The sequence below is a fragment of the Notolepis coatsorum genome (genome assembly GCF_963971535.1).
Source record: "Notolepis coatsorum genome assembly, chromosome: 10".
In the NCBI taxonomy this organism is placed as follows: Eukaryota; Metazoa; Chordata; class Actinopteri; order Aulopiformes; family Paralepididae; genus Notolepis; species Notolepis coatsorum.
Genome location: NC_140174.1, coordinates 58,523,133 through 58,546,068, shown reverse-complemented (window position 1 = coordinate 58,546,068; position 22,936 = coordinate 58,523,133). Strand labels below are relative to the sequence as shown.

Genomic DNA, 22,936 nt, shown 5'->3' with positions numbered 1-22,936 from the left:
TAGGTAGCTAACGTTAGCTCAGGTCGAATGCACTATAGACTGAGCAGAGGAGCCTCCTCCTCTGTGTTTACAAACTGTACACGGGTGCGGGCGGGGCTAGGGAGGAGGAGCAGCGGCAGTTTGCAGGGCCTGTGTGTCTGAGACAGACAGCGAGTGAGATCTCCGCTTGATCGGTTTCCGCGATCGGCGAATATGACTCATTATCGGAATTCACCGATCGCATATTTATACTGATTATCGGCCGATAACGATCGGGGCATCCCTAATTAAAAACTAAACAAAACAAAAAACTATCCAGGCTTAATAATTTCTCACAGAGGAATGTTCTTCTGGGACCTCATTTATCAACATTGCGTAGAAACGGTTATAATTTATCTCCTACGAACGATATTTTGAATATCTCTACGCACAGAAAAATCTGGATTGATCAAACATGCGTACACAGGTCATATGCACAAATCAAATAGAATGTGTCTCGGGTAGCGGAATCTACTTATGAGCCACTCTGTGCTCTCGGCAAATAGATCTGCCCTATCTCTGAAAACACACTCCCTGTGGAGCGCACCTTGTGCAAAGTCTTCCAATAACGCAAGATACGCCATGCTGCATTCATTCGGAAAGACCTATTCCAAATGCTATTTATAGGGTTTGACAACAATTACACTCCTGTCTCTATTTTACAATTAACTATAATTAATTATGAGTCATACAGAACATATGGGTGGCTCTAATGCATGAAAGCTTATTCCTTCTGTTGCAGTTTTCCTATTCTACCACTTGGTGCCATATATATGCACGTGTAACCCAGGTTTCAGATTCATAACTATTTAAGTTATAAGAACATAAATAGTTAATGCCATTGAATAAGAACATAAATAGTTAAGGCTATTATGTAGGAACATAAGTAGTTAATATTATTGGGTACCAAGTCCCTTTGGATTACAGCATTTCCCACTTAATTTGCGTCATGACGTGAGTGAGATAGATGTCGCGACAGCCACGTTTTGCTTTACGGCGAGCGCCTTGCCTTACAGCGTCTCAACGTTACAGAGTCTCGCGCTGCGCAGATGCAGACACTCATTCCACGGAGAAGCCGCAGCTGATAACGTTGCTGGATAACGAGATGAAATAGGAAATAGCATGATAAAAACAGTTATCAAACAGTTATAAAAGATTCCCCCAGTTGCAAAACCGAAGAAGCGTTGCAGTAAAGTAGCTGTAGCCTGCGGTTTTGGTGAGTTAAATCAATATTGTGTGCTATTCAATTGTCGAGTGTACAAAAATGGTTAGCTTCATGCTACAAGCTAATAACGTTAAAGCTAATTAACGTAGCTTCATTCTGAGTCATACACAAACTACCCCAAGCTCAATTTGGTTAAATGAAAACTAGGAAGGAGCCATTTCAGAAGTACTTATAATTGTATTGATATGCTGTACACTGTAAGAAATAAAAGCTGCAAGAAAACGGTAAATGTCTGGCATCAATGGTTTCCAAATACTTCTGGTCAAATTACAGTAAAATCAAATACATTTACAGATTACAACCTTTATTTAATGGTTAATATTTTGATAAAAGGTAATTTACTGTATGTTTATGGTATTTACACTTAAAGTAGAAAAACAAAGGTAATCTGTAAAATAATACAGTGAATTTCCTGTGAAAAAACATTTATTTTTACATTGTACGTTAAGAACAAGGTCTATATACATTTTGAATGTTTTTGAGAGTTTTATATGAGTGGGGAATGTTCCACATGCTAGCGCACTTTAGCCTAAATTAGCATGTGGCATATGATCCCACGTGCTGGGATGAGACAGCCTACTTTAGCTTAGCATAGCTAAAAGTAGCCTGATTGATTATTCATTCTGAAAGCAATGAAAAGATGATGAAGCGATAAAAGATGGTAAATAGCTTTTATTTTCTGAATGCCTGCTCACAAGCAGGCCAGGTTTTTCTAGCACCCCGTTCCACCCTGGGAGCAGTTCCAGGAGTCCAGACCACCCATCACCACATGTGCCCACGAGGGGACGAGGCGGTGTGCCGGACGATGCAAGATGGCGAGCCAACCCACTGAACCTCTGATATAGCTCAAGGCTAATGCCAGCCTGATTCGAATACCCCTGTTGCCCAACTCCTGTTACCTCAACAGTCCGGTAGGTTTGAACTGACTGAACTTGAATCATAAGAACTTCCACGGATTGAACTGACCTGAACACAAGGACATTCCAAGGGCTTCGACCCCATTCACCTTTTGTTACTTTGATATTGTATTTTGTATTTGATTTGATTTAATTTGATATATGGGTATTGATATTCTCCTATAGGAAGGGAGACGTAAAGGGTAATTACACCCAGTAAGCTACTTGAACCATTGATATTCTCCTACAAGAAGGGAGACTTAAAGGGTAAATACACCCAGTAAGTTATCTGAACTACTAATGTTCTCTTGTAAAGAGGATGAGTTAATGGGATTCTAGTGTACCCATTGATGACATTGATTATAGTTGAATCACTGATGGTTCTCCTGTAAAGAAAGAAGGTTTAGAGGGTAATTTCACCTAATAAGGTATTTGCATTCCCATAACCTGGAATATTCCATTTGGTACTTTTGTTGTGTTACACCTTCAAAGGAAGAGTTTAAAGGAGCATTTCACATAGTAAGGTATTTGCGTTCCCTGCACATTTAAAGGTTTAAATTGATATGTTTAAACATTTACCCATTGAAATTATAAACTGAAATAGAGTTTACTGGTGATAAAAGGATACATCCAATATCCAATCTTGAATCTAGCTTTTAGCTAGAGATAAGCTCAGAGATGTCTGAACCAAACCTAATGTGTTGATCTAATCAATCTAGGACTTGATATCGAACTAACCCTCCTTAAAGGAGAGGTTATTGAAAGAACCTAAAAGGGATACTTCACCACTACCGTTTACATCTGTATGTATTATGTATGTCTAGCTAGCGCGCAAACACCGGTTATTGTTATAATTCTGTCTCTGGTCCACTATTCTTAAATTGTGCATATTACTCCTCTCCTCGTTTCGTACCTAGAACTGTGCCTGTGGCGAACAGCTGTTACAAGTAGGTGACACAAGTGCTAAAGCTGTGCGTAAATGTATGCACAATCTCAAGCAAATGTTCATATTGGTAAATCCCACACTTTGCTTGGAAAGTATTGCACGCACGGTTTAAGAACATTCCTTTTCGTACGCAGCAAGCTTTCAGAAGGATGTTTAATAACTTCCATTATTAGGCAAGTAGGCACAGGTCTCTCTGACGCGTACTTTGCATTCCACCACGGCAGCTGCACATGGGGTCAAGACATCTTCTTTGCCTCCAGGCCAGCAGATCAGCAGCAGGGACTGGATACACCACCACTACCTCTATCTACCACTGCTCACCTATCATCATTCGCCATTTCAAATATTTTTTTGCGAGTAGTGTCAGATATGAGTTAAACCTTCACTTTAAAACTACAGCCACGGAGGGTAGCAGATTCTACTGAAAACTTTACAGAGACAACGCCAAAAAGATTACACAACCTGTTAACTGCCGCTGCCAAGAGTAACAGATGCCGAACGGCACTCGCCATTCAGAGCCAATTTAGCTTTACTGCAATTCATCATAATGTAAAGAACTACTAATATACTTGTTGTGGGCAGGGAACACACACACACACACACACACACACACACACACACACACACACACACACACACACACACACACACACACACACACACACACACACACACACACACACACACACACACACACACACACACACACACACACACACACACACACACACACACACACACACACACACACACACACACACACACACACACACACACACACACACACACACACACACACACACACACACACACACACACACACACACACACACACACACACACACACACACACACACACACACACACACACACACACACACACACACACACACACACACACACACACACACACACACACACACACACACACACACACACACACACACACACACACACACACACACACACACACACACACACACACACACACACACACACACACACACACACACACACACACACACACACACACACACACACACACACACACACACACACACACACACACACACACACACACACACACACACACACACACACACACACACACACACACACACACACACACACACACACACACACACACACACACACACACACACACACACACACACACACACACACACACACACACACACACACACACACACACACACACACACACACACACACACACACACACACACACACACACACACACACACACACACACACACACACACACACACACACACACACACACGTTTTTGCCATGGGGAATTTAAGGTTTGACTGCTCCCTTGGAGAAGGTAGCATTCCATCACTTTTTTTCCCCAATAAGGAGCTGACAGATTTGTTAGGGGAGAAGAAAACATAAAGGTCCAAGCTGTAATCCAAACATAAACAAATAATTAACAAATAATAATAATATAGGGCGGCTGGGTGGCGCAGCGGACATTGCGCTCGTCACCAACACAATAGACACCGGGTTCGACTCCGGCTGTCGGCGTTGCCTCCGGCTTGGGCCAGCCGTCATACTAACTCAATTGGCAGAGTCAGCGGGTGGAAGTCGATGGGTGGTAATCTGGACGTTGTGGACAGCGACTCCTACAGGTCGGTTGGGGACACCTGCACAGCAGAGACAGGAAATGGAGGGGGTAGTGTGAGCCTCCCACACGTTACACCTCGCCAATGAGAGTCCGCGCTGGCAGGTGAAAAGATGTGACAGGCTGCCTCCTCGTGTATCGGAGGGGACACGTGATGCAAGGCTTCTATCCTCCCTACAACCGGCCAGTGGGGGGCATATGCGAGCAACGTTCAAGACAGGGGAGGGAAGAATTGGCACAGTGGAATTGGGATGGGAGAAAAATAGAAAATGAGGAGAAAAAGTGGATAAAAAAAACAAATAATAATAATATTATATATTATATATATATATATATATATATATATATATATATATATATATATATATATATATATATATATATATAAATGGAGACATTCTCTAGTTCACTGACTGAGCTCACGAATGCATGTGAAGACCTCACATTTATATCATAAAAAATTTGAATTGGGGCTTTAAATTTCATCTTCAATGTCAGACTCACCTAGAGGTGAGGCAACTGTACCTTTCAGCTAAAACATTTTGTTCTTCCTTACAACCAGACCCTGTTGTTCTATGTTGACTATTACAACCACTGAATTGTCTGAAGTTTGTAACTCGACTGGATCACATCCAACGGACAATTACATCTATACCAAAGTTCAGTGAATTTGTCTCTAACATGTTTGTGAAAATCCATCAAGAACTTTTTTTATTCTCCATTTTGTCATTAGTACTACTTGAACATTAGCATATTGCTGTTATTGGGTGAACATTTACATACAGTTGTTCTGTGTTGTGAGTCAATTCCATAACCCTAGGAATTATAGAACCATTCAAAACCCAGTGTATAACTTCAGAAACATGGGTATGAATAAAATAAATAAAAACAATTTTTATAATAATAATAATAATAATAATAATAATAATAATAATAATAATAATAATAATAATAATAATAATAATAATAATAATAATAATAATAATAATATACTGTATATATTAAAAATAATGACATAATTATTATTATTTATCTTTTTATTCATACCCGTTTTCGAAAGGTATATAAGTGTGTGTGTGTGTGTGTGGTGTGTGTGTGTGTGTGTGTGTGTGTGTGTGTGTGTGTGTGTGTGTGTGTGTTGTTATAGCCTGAAAAGTTGAGCCTGTTGCAGGTATGATATTTTGGACATGTGTTGTCATCATGTATGATGGGACGGAACTTACACAACCCATATCCCAGTAATGGTGAAGACAGGGAGGCTGATGGGGAGAACCATCCACAATGACATGGTGATGATCACCTACTGGTCTCCAGACCACGACAAGACTCCACAAGTTCTCCCCTTCAAACAAAGATTCCAAAAACAGTGTAGTCAGCCAGACAGTTCATAGTATAAGTTACTTTATACAACGGCATGCAAATTTCTCGATTCTGATTGGCTGAAACAGTCATTTTACACGTATTTATTCTTCACAATTCCACGCTGCTGGCCCAGGACCCACCCACAACCGAATCACATCACATCACTCCGCCGGATCACAAGATGGCGGACAATAATCTTTAACAAATGGATATGTTGATAACGACTAAACGACTAAATATCAAGCGATTCTGTCACGGCGAATGTCTTAGTCTCTTACACAATGTTGGATTGTGTAATCTATGGGTCATGAATCATTGTGTAACAAATTGCGGATTGATTGATTGATTAATTTGCAATTTTGTTTTCAATTTCTTTTTCCTTCCCTCTGACTGCAGCGCTGGCTCTAGTCTCCACCCACCCCCACACACACACCTACACACACACACACACACACACACACACACACACACACACACACACACACTCCTGTCTGCAACAGCGGGGGAGTCAGACTGAGAGAGAAGCAGCGCTGTTTTAAGTGAGCATGGTCTATTGAATTGATTGATTGGTTGATTGCTAATTTTATTACTGTACGCCTGGTTTCCAACTGGTTAAGTTTAGGCTAAAAAAAAAAAAAAAAAAAAAAGGCGAAGAAAACTTTTTTTTTCTTATAGGGCAAAGAAAACGTTTTAATTTGTTTGACCTACTTTCTATAGAAGCATCTAAGAATGAAGTTCTATAGAAAGTAGTTCTGCATCCCCTTAACAATTGTGTGTATTGAGCCGTACTGTATTGTACCCATTCTGCATCTGGTAATACAATTTTCAATCAATCAATCAATCATTCCAATAACCACTAACTTCATAATTAAAAACTAAAGAAAAGTTGGATGTGTTAGTTGGTTGGATGTCTTAGTTGAAAGGCAGTTGGATGTGTTAGTTGGTTCGATGTCTTAGTTGAAAGGCAGTTGGATGTGTTAGTTGGTTGGATGCCTTAGTTGAAAGGCAGTTGGATGTGTTAGTTCCAATAACACACAGTTGGATGTGTTAGTTGGTTGGATGCACTTCAAGCTGCTTCCAATAACACACAGTTGGATGTGTTAGTTGGTTGGATGCACTTCCGAGCTGCTTCCACATGGAGGCAACTTGTCTTTTTTGTAGTTGTGGGAACTACTTTTTCTGGCGGATTTTTCTATTAATCTTCGATTAATGTGTGTTTATTGTATAGCAATAAGGTTGGATGAATGTGGCAGTTGTATAAAAGCATTACACCACTTGCAGTCGTGATTTGTGAACAATAAACCATGCCTAGGGGGGTCTAACGACCCTCTGCTGCGCCTCGGGCCTAACGACCACCCCTAGGCATGGTTTATTGTTCACAAACCACTCCTGCGCGTGATGTAATGCTTAAGTGATAACTTCAATGGAAAAACCTACAGAAGTGTATTGCACTCATTCAGTAAAATAATAATGAGAAAAGATCATGATATAACGAGATAAAGACCTTGTTATAACAAGAAAAATATCTCAATATATAAAGATCTGTGGAAATCTATAAATTGGAGCAATGGAAGAGCTGCATGCTTTCCGCCTGAGCAACCATGAAGGCTGCCTGCAAAGTTGACAAACTAATGATAAAACTATGAATATCAAATTAGATGTACAAATAACAAATAACATGTGTCACTGTATACTTTATGTCCCCTGACCAATTTACAGGTGTTGTTGAAATTATAGCCCCAAATCAGGACTCTATTATTATTGTCCTATTTGGACAACTCACATACAGTACAATGGTCCTCATTCAGCAACGGTCTTCCGAGAAAAGTTATGAGCAAATTTCATCATAACTCCACTTAACTCATTCAGTGCCAGCCATTAGCTGGGTCCCGTTGTAGCTATGCCACGATTTAAAGATAGGAGTGTGTCACCTTGTTTGTAGAGCTAGATCTATATTCTATATTATAGCTATGAAGACAATACTATAGTCATTTGACACTGACTTTCTTCCGTCCAAGATGCAAAAAAGAGATACTTTTTTCATGCATACGTTCACGCGTTATCCCGTGGTGAATATAAGTATAATTTCAGAGTGATCTGGGATAATTCCTGGGAAGCGAGTAATAGGGCGCAACGTGAATTGCAACGTCTTGCCTGGACACGCTACTATTTCCAAATCAAATGTATATAATAGGTATTATGTTTCATCATGAATGTATGAAAGGGGGGGGGGGTCGTTTCTGATGCTTTGATTGCCAGTAACGGCATTCGTATTGAACACTAAAAACGCTAATCAGCTGGATCGTAGGGCTAGGCGATATAACAATAACGATAATTATCGCGATATATTTTAATAATCGATATCGGAAAAAATAATATCGGGAAAAAAATTCTCGTTTTTTCTTTTTTTACCTGCAACAGGGCAGTTTTAAAAGAGACAGTGGACAGACTTGTCTTTCTTGCCTGCAACTTAAAGTAATGGCTTTGCTTGTCCAAATGACAATACTGACCAAATTGAGATCTATTTTTCTCTTGTCCATTTATTTTGTTTGCTTTCTAATTTAAAATATAGTTTGAAACCATCTCTACACAGTAGGCTATGTGTGCTAGCAGAGCTAGTCTCCAGTCATGAGGCACGGTTCACATGTGCGGTGGTTTGTCCACCAAAAAAGCGCCAAAAGATAGAAAAGAAACTAGCAGAGCCAGAACTGTTCAACTCCCCTGGAGCCACAGCCAGCAGAGAAGCCGGTTTACTTTCGCTTTCAAACCAGCTGCAGCCTGAGAACTGGAGTGTGAGGGGATGTAACACTAAAGATGGCGGCAACGACAAAGAATTGCTGCAAAATAAACATATTATCGATATCATTATTTATCATATATATCATATTATCGATATTGTTATAAGTATATAAACTTTTTTTTTAAATGTATACTTATAACAATATCGATAATATCGAATATCGAGTGATATGATATTGTTATCGATATAGTTATCGCGATATCAGTTTTGGCCATATCGCCCAGCCCTACTGGATCGGTATCAAAACATTGTTGGATCAAGCTGAAATTGATGTCAGATAGTCCTTACCTGTGGTCGGTGGTATTCCAAAAAGAATATTCTAATTGTCTGATCACGATTTCCAGTATTGGTGTCCATCTGGTCCCGGACATAATTTGGCACAACTTATGGATCGAGTGTGCCAGATGCGTTTGGAAGTGCTCGGAAGAAGCGACTTACTCGGCTCTGTCTAAATATAGCGCCCGGAGACATTTGAGTGTAACACAGAGTTAGATATAAGGTTTCAAAGGGTGGGCGACACTGCCATCTGGCAGGATGCGGCCGGTATTGCAAAATCCTTTCATATGGCAACACCGAGGTCAATGGATGAATAATGAATGAAAATAGCGAATAAAAGAAAAAACTACCAAAACCCGAGATATCTCGGGTTCTGGCGTCCAACGCATGGCGAGTTAACCCGAGATATCTCGGGTCTGGCAATTAAAGAGTTAAGAGCTTTTCGGGCCAATTTTGGCATTCATGAGCGGTTACTTCTCGGGGCTTCGCTCGTAGCTAAGAGCAGGAAAAAAGCAACAGGGCTTTTGAGGTGATGAAATCACTGCGGCCAGGCAGCAGTGGTTCGGCAAAAAAAAATTCTGAGTATATCTGTTTAGAAAACGAAAATGTCAAAAAGAAATAAGAAACACGTGTTAAGGGGAGACACTACAGGTGAATAGGGTAAAATAATTAACTAATAGATATCACAATGAAACTTCCCCAGTTGATTACTTATATTAAGACAAGACTGTTTTGTATTACAAGTTTTCTGAAATTGTATGTTTAAATATGCAAATGAGGCATTATCTACTTAAATATGCACTAATTTGCATATAATTCCAGGACAGAAATCTGAACATTGGATAAAGCCATTTTCAAAATTATAGTTTCATTTTGTTGACATATTAGAGCCAAAGGTTATTACAGAGGGGATTTTGGATATCTCTTTTTATCACTCCATAAATCAGAAAATACTCCATTCAGTACATTTTTATGGTAAAATTCCATATTTCGCCATGTTTTTAGGAATGAAATGTGATATAAATCAGGGTATGAATCAGCGATATCAACAAACCCTTCTGTAAATACCTTCAGAACATAGATATGAATAGAACTGGAAGGTTTGGTGTATGTGAGTGCTACTGCAGTGGAGATTTCTGGCTCAGAGTATGAGGAAAAACTCTTAAAACAAATTTTTTGGGAAAACGCCTTCAAAGTTCTGTATTGTAAAATGCCATACTTTTTTTTTAAAACAGATATTTACAAACACAAAACCTAATCAAACCATTAGTAATAGACACCTAAACACATGCCTGATAACTGAATAATAATAATAATGATGTTATTGAACTGAACAGAACTACACACAGGCTACAAACAGTGTAGTACAGTGTAGTACCCCCTAATAGGCTAAACATATTTGAATAGATATCACTATGAAACTTTCCCAGTTTGTTACAGTATGTACATATAAACTAAGAAAAAATATATTGCAAGTTTTCTGAAATGTATGTTTATATATGCAAATGAGGCACTTCCCCATTAAATATGTGGACATTTATGGATGCAATAAGGCAAAATGAAGTAAAATAAACAAACAAAATGTGTGTTATTGACGTTTTATTGTCACTAGTTTCATAGAAGACATGTTTAGGAAACAAAATATAACAAAATCTCAAAATCAACAAAAAAAGTATATTTGCCTATTCACCTGCAGTGTCTCGCCTTAAAGGGCGGCTACGTGGCGTAGTGGGCAAGGCGCTCGCCACGAATGATGGAGATGCTGGGCTTGCCTGTTCGAGCCCAGCGCTCCACATTGCTTTCAGTTTAGCTGGTCGTTCATACTAATACACATTGGCCGTATTAGGGGGTGGGAAACTGATGGGTGGGGATCGGGCGTTGTGGACACCGACTCCTACAGGTCGGTTGGTGCGCCTGCGCAGTAGAATCAGGAAGTGTCGGGGGCAGCGTGAGCCTCCCACGCGTTACTCCTCGCCACTGAGAGATCGAGCTGCGCAGGTGAAAAGATGCGACTGCTGTTACCTCAAGTACCGGAGGGGACTTGTGCTATGTATGACTTAGTCCACATTGCAGCCGGCTTGTGGGAGGCAAGAAACAGCGTTCGTGACAGGGGAGGGTTGAATTGGATGATACGAAATTGGGATTGGAGAAAATATAGAAAATGGGAGAAAAAGTGGATCAAAAAAAGAAACACGTGTTAAATATACAGGTCACAACATGTTTACAGGAACGTTTTGGAGTTGTATTTGGAGTGTATTTCGTGACTATTGGGAAATAGGCTACACTGGCACACCTACTTCCAGTGAATGACGCTAAGCTAGGCTAACGGTACGGCTGTTCCCTAAGCCTAATGCATGCACAGAGAAGAAAAGGGTATGTATCCGCTTGTCTAACTCCAGGCCCAGGGTAGATGGAAAATAAGCTAATTTCCCAAAAAGTTGGCGTGTTCCTTTAACGTCGATTCTGCAGATATCCTCAGATTTAAATAATTATAATAATAAATATGACAATATTTCTATCATTAAAAAATACGCTTTACATTTATAGTCTGAGAGTTGTATGTTGAGTTGTATTTTTGTGGAGATCTTCAGTTTTGCAGGATTTTTGGAGAAAGCATGACACTTTCACAACAAAACACACTATATCCTATATAATTGTATATGAATTCCCCGTTTCTTTGTTTACATTCATTGCTTACAGCTTGTTATATTACGTTTTATTGTGTTTTCTTTTTTTTGTGGCCATCTTGGTCTATATAACTTATTGTCAATGTCAAGTATACTATTATATACTTAATGCTTATGTGTCTTGTAAGCCCATATGGGCTGGGCATACACCTGTATGTAAGACACGAAAATAAAAAACATCAAATCAAATCAGATCAAATCAATATAGTCATGCCGATGCATTGTGATGTCCGAAAATAAATATAAGCACTACACCAGGGGTGGCCAACCAGTCAGAGACAAAGAGCCACACAAATTACTGTGGTACCACAAAGAGCCACACCATATACCGTACTTTTCGGACTATAAGCCACGGCTTTTCCCCCCATTTTTCGACCCTGCGGCTTATATAACGGTGCGGCTTATATGTGGACAAAACCCGAAAATCGAAATATTGCTTTTTTTACTGCATTGAAATGTTATTTATCTGTTCCCTTATTTGCTAAACTTAATACAACTTGTAAATGAGTTAATTCTTGTTATTTGTCCGACAGTATTGTGTCCCAATGGGAGTCACTCTCTGTAGAGGTGGGAGTCATTCTCTGTAGAGGTGGGAAGTTAAAGCTCAATATAAGAACGGCACCACAGAATCGAGAGAGCAATCAATCTGTCAATCCTTTCCATGTCCGGGCCGGGTGAGGTTTCCTGTGTCGAGTCAAATTAAGCCGCAGGCTCCACTCCTTACATTATGGTAATTAAACATTAAAACACATGCGGCTTATAGTCCAGTGCGGCTTATATATGTACACATCATTCAATTTAGCTGCTGCGGCTTATAGTCAGGTGCGGCTTATAGTGCGAAAAGTACAGTATACCAACGTTTCTCAACCTTTTTTTCAGTTATGGCACCCTTCATGTGTTTATAGGTCCCACCCTCTGGCCTCTGATGTTGCTAATGTCTTTTTTATTTGGGCCGCACAGGGTTAACCTCTTAACACATTGACCGCCAGCAGCAGGGGGCGCTGATCCCCCTTCAGTGCCAGGTCTTAATTAGGACTTTATTAGCACTTATTCAATGGATATAGTTTCAGAATGCCAAACTTGCGAGTCCTAAAACTATATTTTATATTATAGCTATGGATCTAATAACGCCATCGACTGTCAACATGCAAAAAACAGATTGTTTTTTCATCCGTACATTTCCGTTTTATACCGGTTTGAATGTGGGTATGGTTTGGGTGATTCTGAGTCATTCCAGGGAAAGATGAGAAAAAGGCATTTTAGTGTAATCCAGTCATCACGTTGTAATTTTTCGGCTGATTATCTAATCATCCTGAAATCAACGCTAGATTATCATTATTATATCTCCTCGTGCATACATGAAATGGCCCTCGTAGCGCGGCACCCCCCCCCCCCCCACCGCAGCCAACGGTGATAAGCACATACACACAGATAGCTTTGATCACGGTAGAAAGAAATATCAGATCAACGCATGATTTTATATATAGAGTCCTTACCTGGTCTCTGATGTAATGCAAAAAAAATTATCCAATTATCTGATCGCCATTCAAGTTATCCACAGCGATCCTGTCCCCGACATTACCGAGCGTTACACATGAACAGGCGGGCGGGGTTAGTGTTCCATGCGATCGTTGTAAAGGCCTGCCTCGCCTGAGTATTTAAACCCTGCCCCCACGGCTCAGATCGGCTCAGAAAACACACCAGCCCATTTCCAATGGATATATAGGCTATATATTTAATAATATATTATAAATCTATAGTTTATCAGCAACAACGCACTAACATACGTTACATACATTGTATTGTACTTGTGCTGTATAATGACAATACATTTGAATCTCATTTTGATCAGTTGCAAATCGCTTCCGCGCTACCTGTTGAATACAGGGGTCAGCACAACCCACATGCAATGTTTAGCCTCTCCCTTCTGGTATAAGGAGCTGTTGAATCTGTTTGCACACTGTCCTGTATGCCCTTATAAGGAGCTGGAGGGGCGTTTCTGTATTCAAATTCAGGTGTATGAGAACACACTTTCAGTTTAAGAATGAGTGACATTCTTCATTCAGCTGCGATCATTTTGGCAACTTACGACCACATCTCCACGCGTTCAGGAATCCGGGGAGGACTATCGTAGGTTTCCTCTTACAAACTTCTTACGAGGAAACTTACGAGAATGTTAGTGAATGAGGTCCAATGTCTTTTTCCTGTTGCTCAATAAATTATATTTGGACATGTGAGTTGTAGCTGGCTATCACTTTGGTTCTAGATTGGAATGTGAGTCCCAGTGTGCCTGTATTACACTGGGTAAATAATTTTAATGCTTGCACTTCAAATAAGTTTAGCTGGCGTTACACACCAATTCTATTTTGTATTTTGAAGTTGGTGAAATGGTCCCAACTTCTCAAGATGTCAATGGAGACTGTCTGTATACTGGGAGCTGACATCTTGACTATAATGTAAAATCTGTTATTTTCACTTCAAGACCACATGGGTGTAAAAAGTACCCAGAAATTATACTTAAGTGAAAGTATGGGTACCGTCTCAAAATCTGACTCAAGTAAAAGTCAAAGTATCTGGCTAAAAACACACTTGAGTAAAAGTAAAAAAGTCCTACTTTTAAATGTACTTAAGTACTAAAAAGTAAAAGTACAATTTTTTTTGAAAGGGATAGACCAGGGGTCTCAAACTCATTCCATCGTGGGCCAAGTTTTCATTTTAACTATACATTGCACCAGGGCCCTATTCCCCGTACCTGGTTCAACTAAGTCGATCAAGATGTCATTATCCAGATTCAGTTAACCCGATGTTTGAAGCCGGGATTTTCCTGTTCCTCGAAGGTGGATTCAGTCTCGTTAACTCAAGCCAGACTTGCGACCCAGGATAAGTGCGCGTGCCCGCCTCAGCCGAGAAGGCAGCAAGTGTCGAGAGCAGAGATCCTGATTCTCTGGCGGCATTGATTGATTAATTGATTTAAAACTTTAGTAACATATTGCAGTACGGCTCAATCGCCTCGCCGACAAGTTAAATGCGTTATCTATAGGCTAATTTCAAGTCCCTCATTACCTCAATCAATCAGATTATATTTCTTTAAACTTGCCTGCTGGATTGAATAATCAAATGAGATCTTGCTAGCGAAAATAATTAGTAAAACTGTACAGAATACAGTAAAAATACAGAATAACGATACGGCTCCCTTACCCATTGATTGATGTATGGTCGATCTTTTACTTATCTTCTCTGTGGTGTAACGGGTTCTTCTTTTGACTTTCACGCAGACGACCGGGGTTCGAGACCCAGTCGTCTCCTTCTTTTTGCAATATAGGAATAATTCAATTTGGTGCACGTTGAGAGCTATATAAAGAATGACATCCTCAATGCATGTAGATTTATAATATTTTGACTTAAAACTAGGCTACCTTTGCGTATAATCATTAATATTATATTCCAAAAAGTTATATTGGAAACACGGGGTTTCGAACACCGGTCGCCGGGTTGCCAGGCTTGAGCACTACCGCTACGCCACTGTGCCAGATGGGATAAATTCATTGTTTATACATTAATGAACGAGAGACCCGTGTTTAGAATATTCTTTATTTTGTTGTTGTTGCACCGAGCGAGCGCCACGGTATATAACGTGCATTATTTAGGACAAAGTGAATTTAGTATCAGCATTTTGGGTCTATTTTACATTTCAAAAGACCCCTCTGGAAGAATGGAGCACAAAAACGTAATTCAGAATGGTATAACGCAGATCCTAGGCTGTGGGAATAATTTCAGGAAACGAGCTGTCACTTTCTTTGCGGGGGCGTGGCTTTGCTTGATCCGGCTAACTTGAACTTAAACTCTGCTTTCGACCAGGCTCAAACTTTTGGATCTGTTGTCATGGTGATTTGGAAATCCAGGTACGGGGAATCGGAAAGTCCGGCTTAAGTCAGACTTACCCGAAAGTTATCCGGCTAACTCAGTTATCCAGGTACGGGGAACGGGGCCCAGGTGAGTTAGTTGAAGAGGTGAACCACTTAGTGAAATCATCAGCTGGTGTTTAGGCAAGGCTGGAATAAAACCAAGCAGACACTCTGCCCACAATGGAATGTGTTCTGCGATAGACAATGAAGGTAAACTAACATGGACGGCATTCACATCACAGCATGAATAATATCACAATATTAAAAACAGAATGGTGTATCCTGAATAATATCACAATATTAACCACAGCATACTGGATTATCCTGAATAATATCACAATATTAAAGGCAGAATACTGGAGTACCCTGAATAATATCACAATATTAAAAACAGAATACTGGAGTACCCTGAATAATATCACAATATTAAAGACAGAATACTGGAGTACCCTGAATAATATCACAATATCAACCACAGCATAATGCGGATCTGACTGTCTATTCTTCTGATAGCAGGTGTTTAATCAAAGATCCCCACTTTCTAGTGTTGCAAAAGGACCAATCAGCATGGGTATGGGCGGGTTCATTTTCCATTGATGGGGATTTGATTGGCTGTTTACCTGCGGTCGCAGGATTAATAACGTTAACGTTAGTTCGGCCAGATAAACAATTAAAATGGTTGGACCTGTGAGATTTGTACTTTGTACTTTGTAGGTCTGTATTTTAAATGTAAGGAGTAAAAAGTATGTTTTTTCTCTCTGAAATGTAATGGAGTAAAAGTACAAAGTATACAAACCTAATAATACTCGAGTAAAGTACAAATCCCCCAAAACAGTACTTAAGTATTGTAATGAAGTACAATTACTCAAGTACTTTACAACCCTGCCACATTTACACCTGGTACGCCTAACAAGCAATCTGTATCTTATCTGGATAATGAAAAGATCCAATCTCGCCCTTTGCATTTACACCTGGTATTTATATGTGTTATGTGTTCTCGTTGTCTGCATTCTGTCCGCATTGTGATCAGATCTAAACCTCTCCTGGAACCACCACTTATCGCGGTGGAGAGGTTTGCGTGTCTTTATGATCCTGAGAGCTATGTTGTCTGGAGACTAGTGCTCCTGGTAGGGTCACCCATGAAAAACTGGTCTCAGGTGAGGGAACAGACAAAGAATGGTTCAACCACTGCCCGGTGGGCCTGAGAGGGCAAAAGGCTAAGGGAGCAATACCCCGACAAAAAAAGCACCTCTAGGTGGGCCAATCACCCGCTTAGTGGAACAAAATGATTACAGAAACATTCATGGAAAATACACAGCGAAGTTTGGACGTGGAAGGTGTCTCTCCCCAGACAAGTATGGTGCTGGACAACTCAAGCCGAAAGGACGTTGCCCAGCTGATCCCCCTTCTCACAACTAAACACATTACAAAGATCGGCTCCTGGAACATTCGAACAATGTACCAAGCCGGTAAAGCCGCCCAGATAGCGTCGGAAATGAAACAGTACCACCTTTCTTTAATAAGACTCAGTGAAACAAGATGGACTCAATCAGGAAAAGCACAACTTTCAAGTGGAGAAACAATAATATACTCAGGTCATGAGCAAGAAAATGCACAGAGGGAGTATGACTCATGCTCTCAAGAGAAGCAGCTAGGTCCCTCATGGAGTGGGAGGCAATAAATGCACGCATCATCACAGCTAGATTTTTCACCAAAAGCAAAAAAATCACAATCATACAGTCACTATACTTAGAGCCATATGAAATCCGTTTTATTATTTTCCAAATTCCATTTTATTTTTTCCCAAATTCCGTTTTTTCCGTTTTAATATTTCAGAATTCTGTATTTTGCTTTTTATGCTCATTTTACCATCAGAAATAGTGTCTAATAAGTGGGAATGAATAAATGTCTACAATTGAATATGATATAACAGTCCATTTAATGTTTTTAAGTGCTGCAACTCAGAAATACAGTTACATTTTACACAATACTTTTCAAATAATATTGTGACAAAATAAAAATACACATTTCAAGTGTAAACAATAGATACAGCTAGCTACTACTGACATTATCACAATGTCAGTAGCCTAGCTATATCTATTTTATTGTGATGAAATATAGTAATGCATAATTTAGGCACCTTTAGTTTAGTTTATTTCGTTTATAAAGGACAGTGTATAATGACAATCGTTTGCATTAAACAAATGGATTGCACCAGATTTAGCAAGAAGCTATCATTTCCATCTATAGTCCTATGTACTGTAAAACGTTTCATAGCTATTTAAGTTTATTTCGATTATAAAGGGCAGTGTATAATGACTCGTTTGCATTAAACAAATGGATGGGTGCACTAGATTTAGCAAGAAGCGATCATGTCCTAACGTTAACTTATAGCTATTTAATCACAATAGTGTCGCAAGTGTTTTTGTGGCTCCAGTCCACGGAACGTTGACAGAATTAGCAAAACACCTTATCGCCGGAGGCATAAAAGTCATTCGGATACTGCTCTGCTCTGAATTGAGGGCTTATTGGGGAATTTATTAGCTTCTTGACGATGTAAACACCGAAGCAGCGAGACGCTTGGGAGACTGCCTGTGTTGTGTGTAACCCGCTCTAGCGTCCGCCTCCCCGGTCGCGTGTGCACCAAGCGTTCCACCCAAAAACGGAATTTCAGTCCAGATTAGGCCAAATTCTGCAATATTCCACGTTTTGCAGTTGATTCCATTTTTATTGGTCAATTCCGCGATTCCGTCCGCGATTCCGTGAACGCGGATTTCATATGGCTCTAACTATACTTTCTCCTAGTACCCTAGCCAGACAGACCCAAGGAACGATATGCAAGCTAATTTCACTCTCCTTTCTTTGGGTCTAGCACACAAAGAAGTATTTGCAAATAATAAAATGTTAGGGTCCAGGCAAAAGGTTAATCAGTTTGACTTACCATGGTGATGGTGTCTTCACTGTCTTGTCTCCAACCCAACCCTGTAATAGATTCCTGGCGCTGTAATCAAAGACAATTTCTCCATTCCTCACAATCCTTGCATGCAAGAAGCTAAACCAAAGCTAAACTTTTGATCATGCTAAACCCCAGGCCAGTGTGCACACTGACAGCCTGTTGCCATGGTAACAGAAATAAATTGAGAAATTGTCTTTTCCCCACATGAGTACAGTGCCAGAAATGCATTATGGGATGAGACATGACTGCAAAACATCACCATAAGTTATATTGATTACGATATCCGCTGGTGTGCAGCTTTCAGAAACAATGAAGAGCTACAGACTTGTCAGGTAAACGTTTCTTAATGTGAACACAGATTGCATTTATTCATCCCCAGATCCAGTCACAATGTGAGCCAGACTACCTCTGGAAGTGGTCTGGCTAATCTGATCACATTCTGATCGCAATACATACTGTGTGCATTAATTTAAACCTTGCATTAAAACACTTTTTTCATTATCCAGATAAGATATCCAGATACAGGGGAGCTCCCGTAGCTCACCGCATATCTCTGCGTTATTTCTGCTTCGGGGAAAACCGTGCTCGTCACGGATCTGGGGGACACGAGTTCGATTCCCGGACCCGCCGTCATTTCTCGGAATGTCTTCCCCTGCTCTACATCCCATTTCAACCTGTTTCTGTCGGTCATGCTTGACCAGAAAAGCGATAAACGCTAAAAAATAAAGTAAAAAAAAATATATATATCCAGATACAGATCACATGTTAATACCAGGTGTAAATGGGCTCCAATTCGATTCCACATCTCCGAGGACCTCTCTTGGAACCTCAACACCTCAGCACTAGTCAAGAAGGCTCACCAGCGCCTCTTCTTCATGAGGAGACTGAGGAAAGCCCACATCTGTCTCCTCAGATTCTGGTGAACTTCTACCAGTGTGCCATAGAAAGTATACTCACCAACTGCATCACAGTCTGGTATGGCAATTGCACTGCCTCTGACCGGAAAGCACTGCAGAGGGTGGTGAAAACCGCCCAACGCATCACCGGTACGCTTCTATTCTAAACCCAAACGGTGCATGCTTCCGCGTTCGCGTTTTGCGCTCTGATTGGCCACTGACCTACGCTAGTGTTGCCGACGCCGGTATGAGCATAGAAATAATGCGTGGAGAGCGGAGAGCGAGCCTCGCACACACGCACTTTGAAATGGGTATCACAGTAGTACGCCCTACTGTAGAACATGACATATTAGCATGACATCTGATTTATTAATGCCAATACTAGGGACAAACGCAATTGGCACAAGTGTAAATCATGGATTAGTCACTCAGTTTAAACATCCGCTGATTTAGCTCACCTCGTTCGTCTGCTGGCTGTGGAGCCTATGGTCACAAGTTCAAATCACTCTTGGTTCAAGTTTTTTTTTTTACGTTTAATTAATGTATCCACTCTGGTTGGATGGTGTGTATGTAATTGTATATGTGTGTATTGTGCTGTATAATGACAATACATTCGAAATTGTCTGACGCGCCACTGTCGTGTCCATAGGCAGCGTAGCGATTTCAAAATGAGATTCGATTCAACCTTGGCGCACTCCGCACATTAATAAATCAGATGTCATGCTAATATGTCATGTTCTACAGTAGGGCGTACTACTGTGATACCCATTTCAAAGAGCGTGTGTGCGAGGCTCGCTCTTCGCTCTCCACGCATTATTTCTACGCTCATACCGGGGGGGGGGGGGGGGGGGGGGGGATTCACTGTATTATTTTACAGAATACTTTAGTTTTTCTACTTTAAGTGTAAATGCCATAAAAATACAGTAAATTACCTTTTATCAAAATATTAACCATTAAATAAAGGTTGTAATCTGTAAATGTATTTGATTTTACTGTAATTTGACAGTAAGTATTTGGCAACCATTGATGCCAGACATTTACCGTTTTCTTGCAGCTTTTTTTCTTACAGTGTAGGTCAGTGGCCTATCAGAGCGGAAAACGTGAACGCGGAAGCATGCACCGTTTGGGTTTCGAATAGACGCCACCGGCACATCACTCCCTACTATTGAGTCTATCCATCACAAGGAGGAAGGTCAAGGTCAAGGACAATGTAGGCATATATATATTTATTCTCACCACATACCTATCCACACCTGTCTGCATTTACCTGCACAATGTCCTTTTACACATCTGTAGATGGTTACGATATCTGATCTGTACATATCCTACTCTTACTAGTTACGCTGCTAGACAGTATGACTACCATACTGTCTTTACACCTGCATCACTGTACATATTAGACTACAACTCTGTACGTACATCTGATTAGCACTACACTCACTACTAGTACTCATTTGTATATTTTATACACAATTAGAATTTTATATCCTGTACATTGTATATTTCTGTTGCACTTTACTGCTACATTTGCACTAATTTGTCTAATCTAATTCATCATGGCAGCGCCCAGTAAACAGAAAGACTCTCCATTATCCAATTGAAATTTTGAAAAGTTGGACCGTTTCAACTTTGGGGTAATAGAAGTTGGGCCATTTCAACAACTTCGGGGTAAGTGTTTGACAAATAAGTGGCCCAAATTAATGTAAAATGCTTCTGAGTAAGTAAATCAAAATTACATGACATAACGTCGCCTGGGAGATCTAACAAGTTAAAGTTCATTCCAGTCTAGGTAAATTTGCCCCGCTGTGATATGAAGCTACCAAAGCATGTAACTTAATTGGTACAGCAACAAGCAAGCGAGCTAAAACTAGATGACTCCACGCCACGGCGGCCACTCGAGTGATATGCTTGTAATCATCGGTGCAAATGTCACTCTCAAACTATTCAAAAGTATAGATTAACATAAAAACATCTAATGCAAACAACTACCTAACGGTTAAACGTCATGTAATTATCTTTACCACTCACTTATTTTTGGTCACAATGTGAGAGGGGGAAAATGGCGTCTGAAAATCTCTTTCAACGCGCTGAACCCGCAAGTACCCGGATGGAGACTGTTATTCTTTCATGTTACTTATAATTTCCACTAAATAAAGTTCACAATTATATTGAACACATTTACCTAATAACGTTATTTAAAATCGACATGGCCACCGAATAATTTATTACAGTGAAGCCCATTATTTACCCAGCATAATACAGGCAATGGGACTCGCATTTCATCTAGAACCAATCAAATGTCCAAATATGATATCAAAATATTTTCTTTTTCTCGTTATAATGACATAATTTTCTCGTTATAACTAGAAGCCATTTTTTTAACGAATGCATGCAATAAGCTTACAAAAACCAGCTTTATGGTATTTTTGTATAAGCCTTTCTATGACTGTGGAGTTAATTAGACTTCTGCAACTAATGTTAAAGTATTTTAACAGGGGGTCATATATTACACCTTAGTGTTTGAGGCTGAGTTGTCTATCATCAAAAGTATTCGTTTATCGTCATCACCATTTATTCAGAAACCTGATCAGGTATTCAAAAAGCACAACAAGCCTCCAGTTTAGATCAAATCACTGATAGCAAATCTGAATACCATACCTCCTTCATATTACACGCACCAGCTGTTAACTAGGCCTAATATCTATTTATCTATCTATCTATAGTCCTAGGCTATGTCTAATCAAGGTGTCTAATCAAGGTGTCCTATCAAGGAGGGTTGAGTGACGTTGTCATCATACCTCTTATTGTGTCATAAAATCCAAAGCCTCAGGCTCTGCTCTTCCTTTCCGATCTCGCAAACCCCCAAAAGGTTTTCCTCAGAAAGCAATGTAAGTCCATGCACTTCCCCCTGTCGTCGGACACATTTCATTGTCTTCACGCAACTTTGGACTCTTGCTCATTTCGGGAAAAGTGGGATCAAGCTCGTAGTAGACAGACTACTCCCGCTTTTCATTCATCCAAGCTACTCGACTTTTTCCACCAGGAGCGAGTCTTGTTTATTTATGGACCGACGAGTGGAGACGTCTGCACTATAAAAAGAGCCAGCTGTTGCACCTGACTCCTCCCACCAAGTTTATATTTATTTATTTATTTTTACTTCCCCCCCCCCCCCCCCGCTTTGAGAAGTAATTGTTGACAGTGAGTGTATCTATTGCATTGTATCAGTCTATGCATACTAAGGTTACTTTAGTATACTTTTAGTGTCGTGAATTGAATGAACGTGTGTGTGTGTGCATGTGTGAGAGAGAGAGAGACAAGAGAGG

General features: G+C 40.2%; 1 protein-coding gene across 1 annotated transcript in view; it reads right to left on the bottom strand.

Annotated features, from left to right (window-relative positions):
• The window catches only part of LOC311235388 (transmembrane protein 150A-like), a 123,415-nt gene extending 100,869 nt beyond the window's left edge, over window positions 1–22,546 (bottom strand). Inside the window, exons 1-2 of the mRNA XM_084322842.1 lie at window positions 22,412–22,546; window positions 5,955–6,073 (exon numbers count right to left, since the gene is read on the bottom strand). Coding sequence (XP_084178968.1) covers window positions 5,955–6,019 — 65 coding nt within the window. The 5' untranslated portion in view covers window positions 6,020–6,073; window positions 22,412–22,546. The remainder of the gene's footprint in view (window positions 1–5,954; window positions 6,074–22,411) is intronic.
• Between the last annotated feature and the right edge of the window lie 390 nt (window positions 22,547–22,936).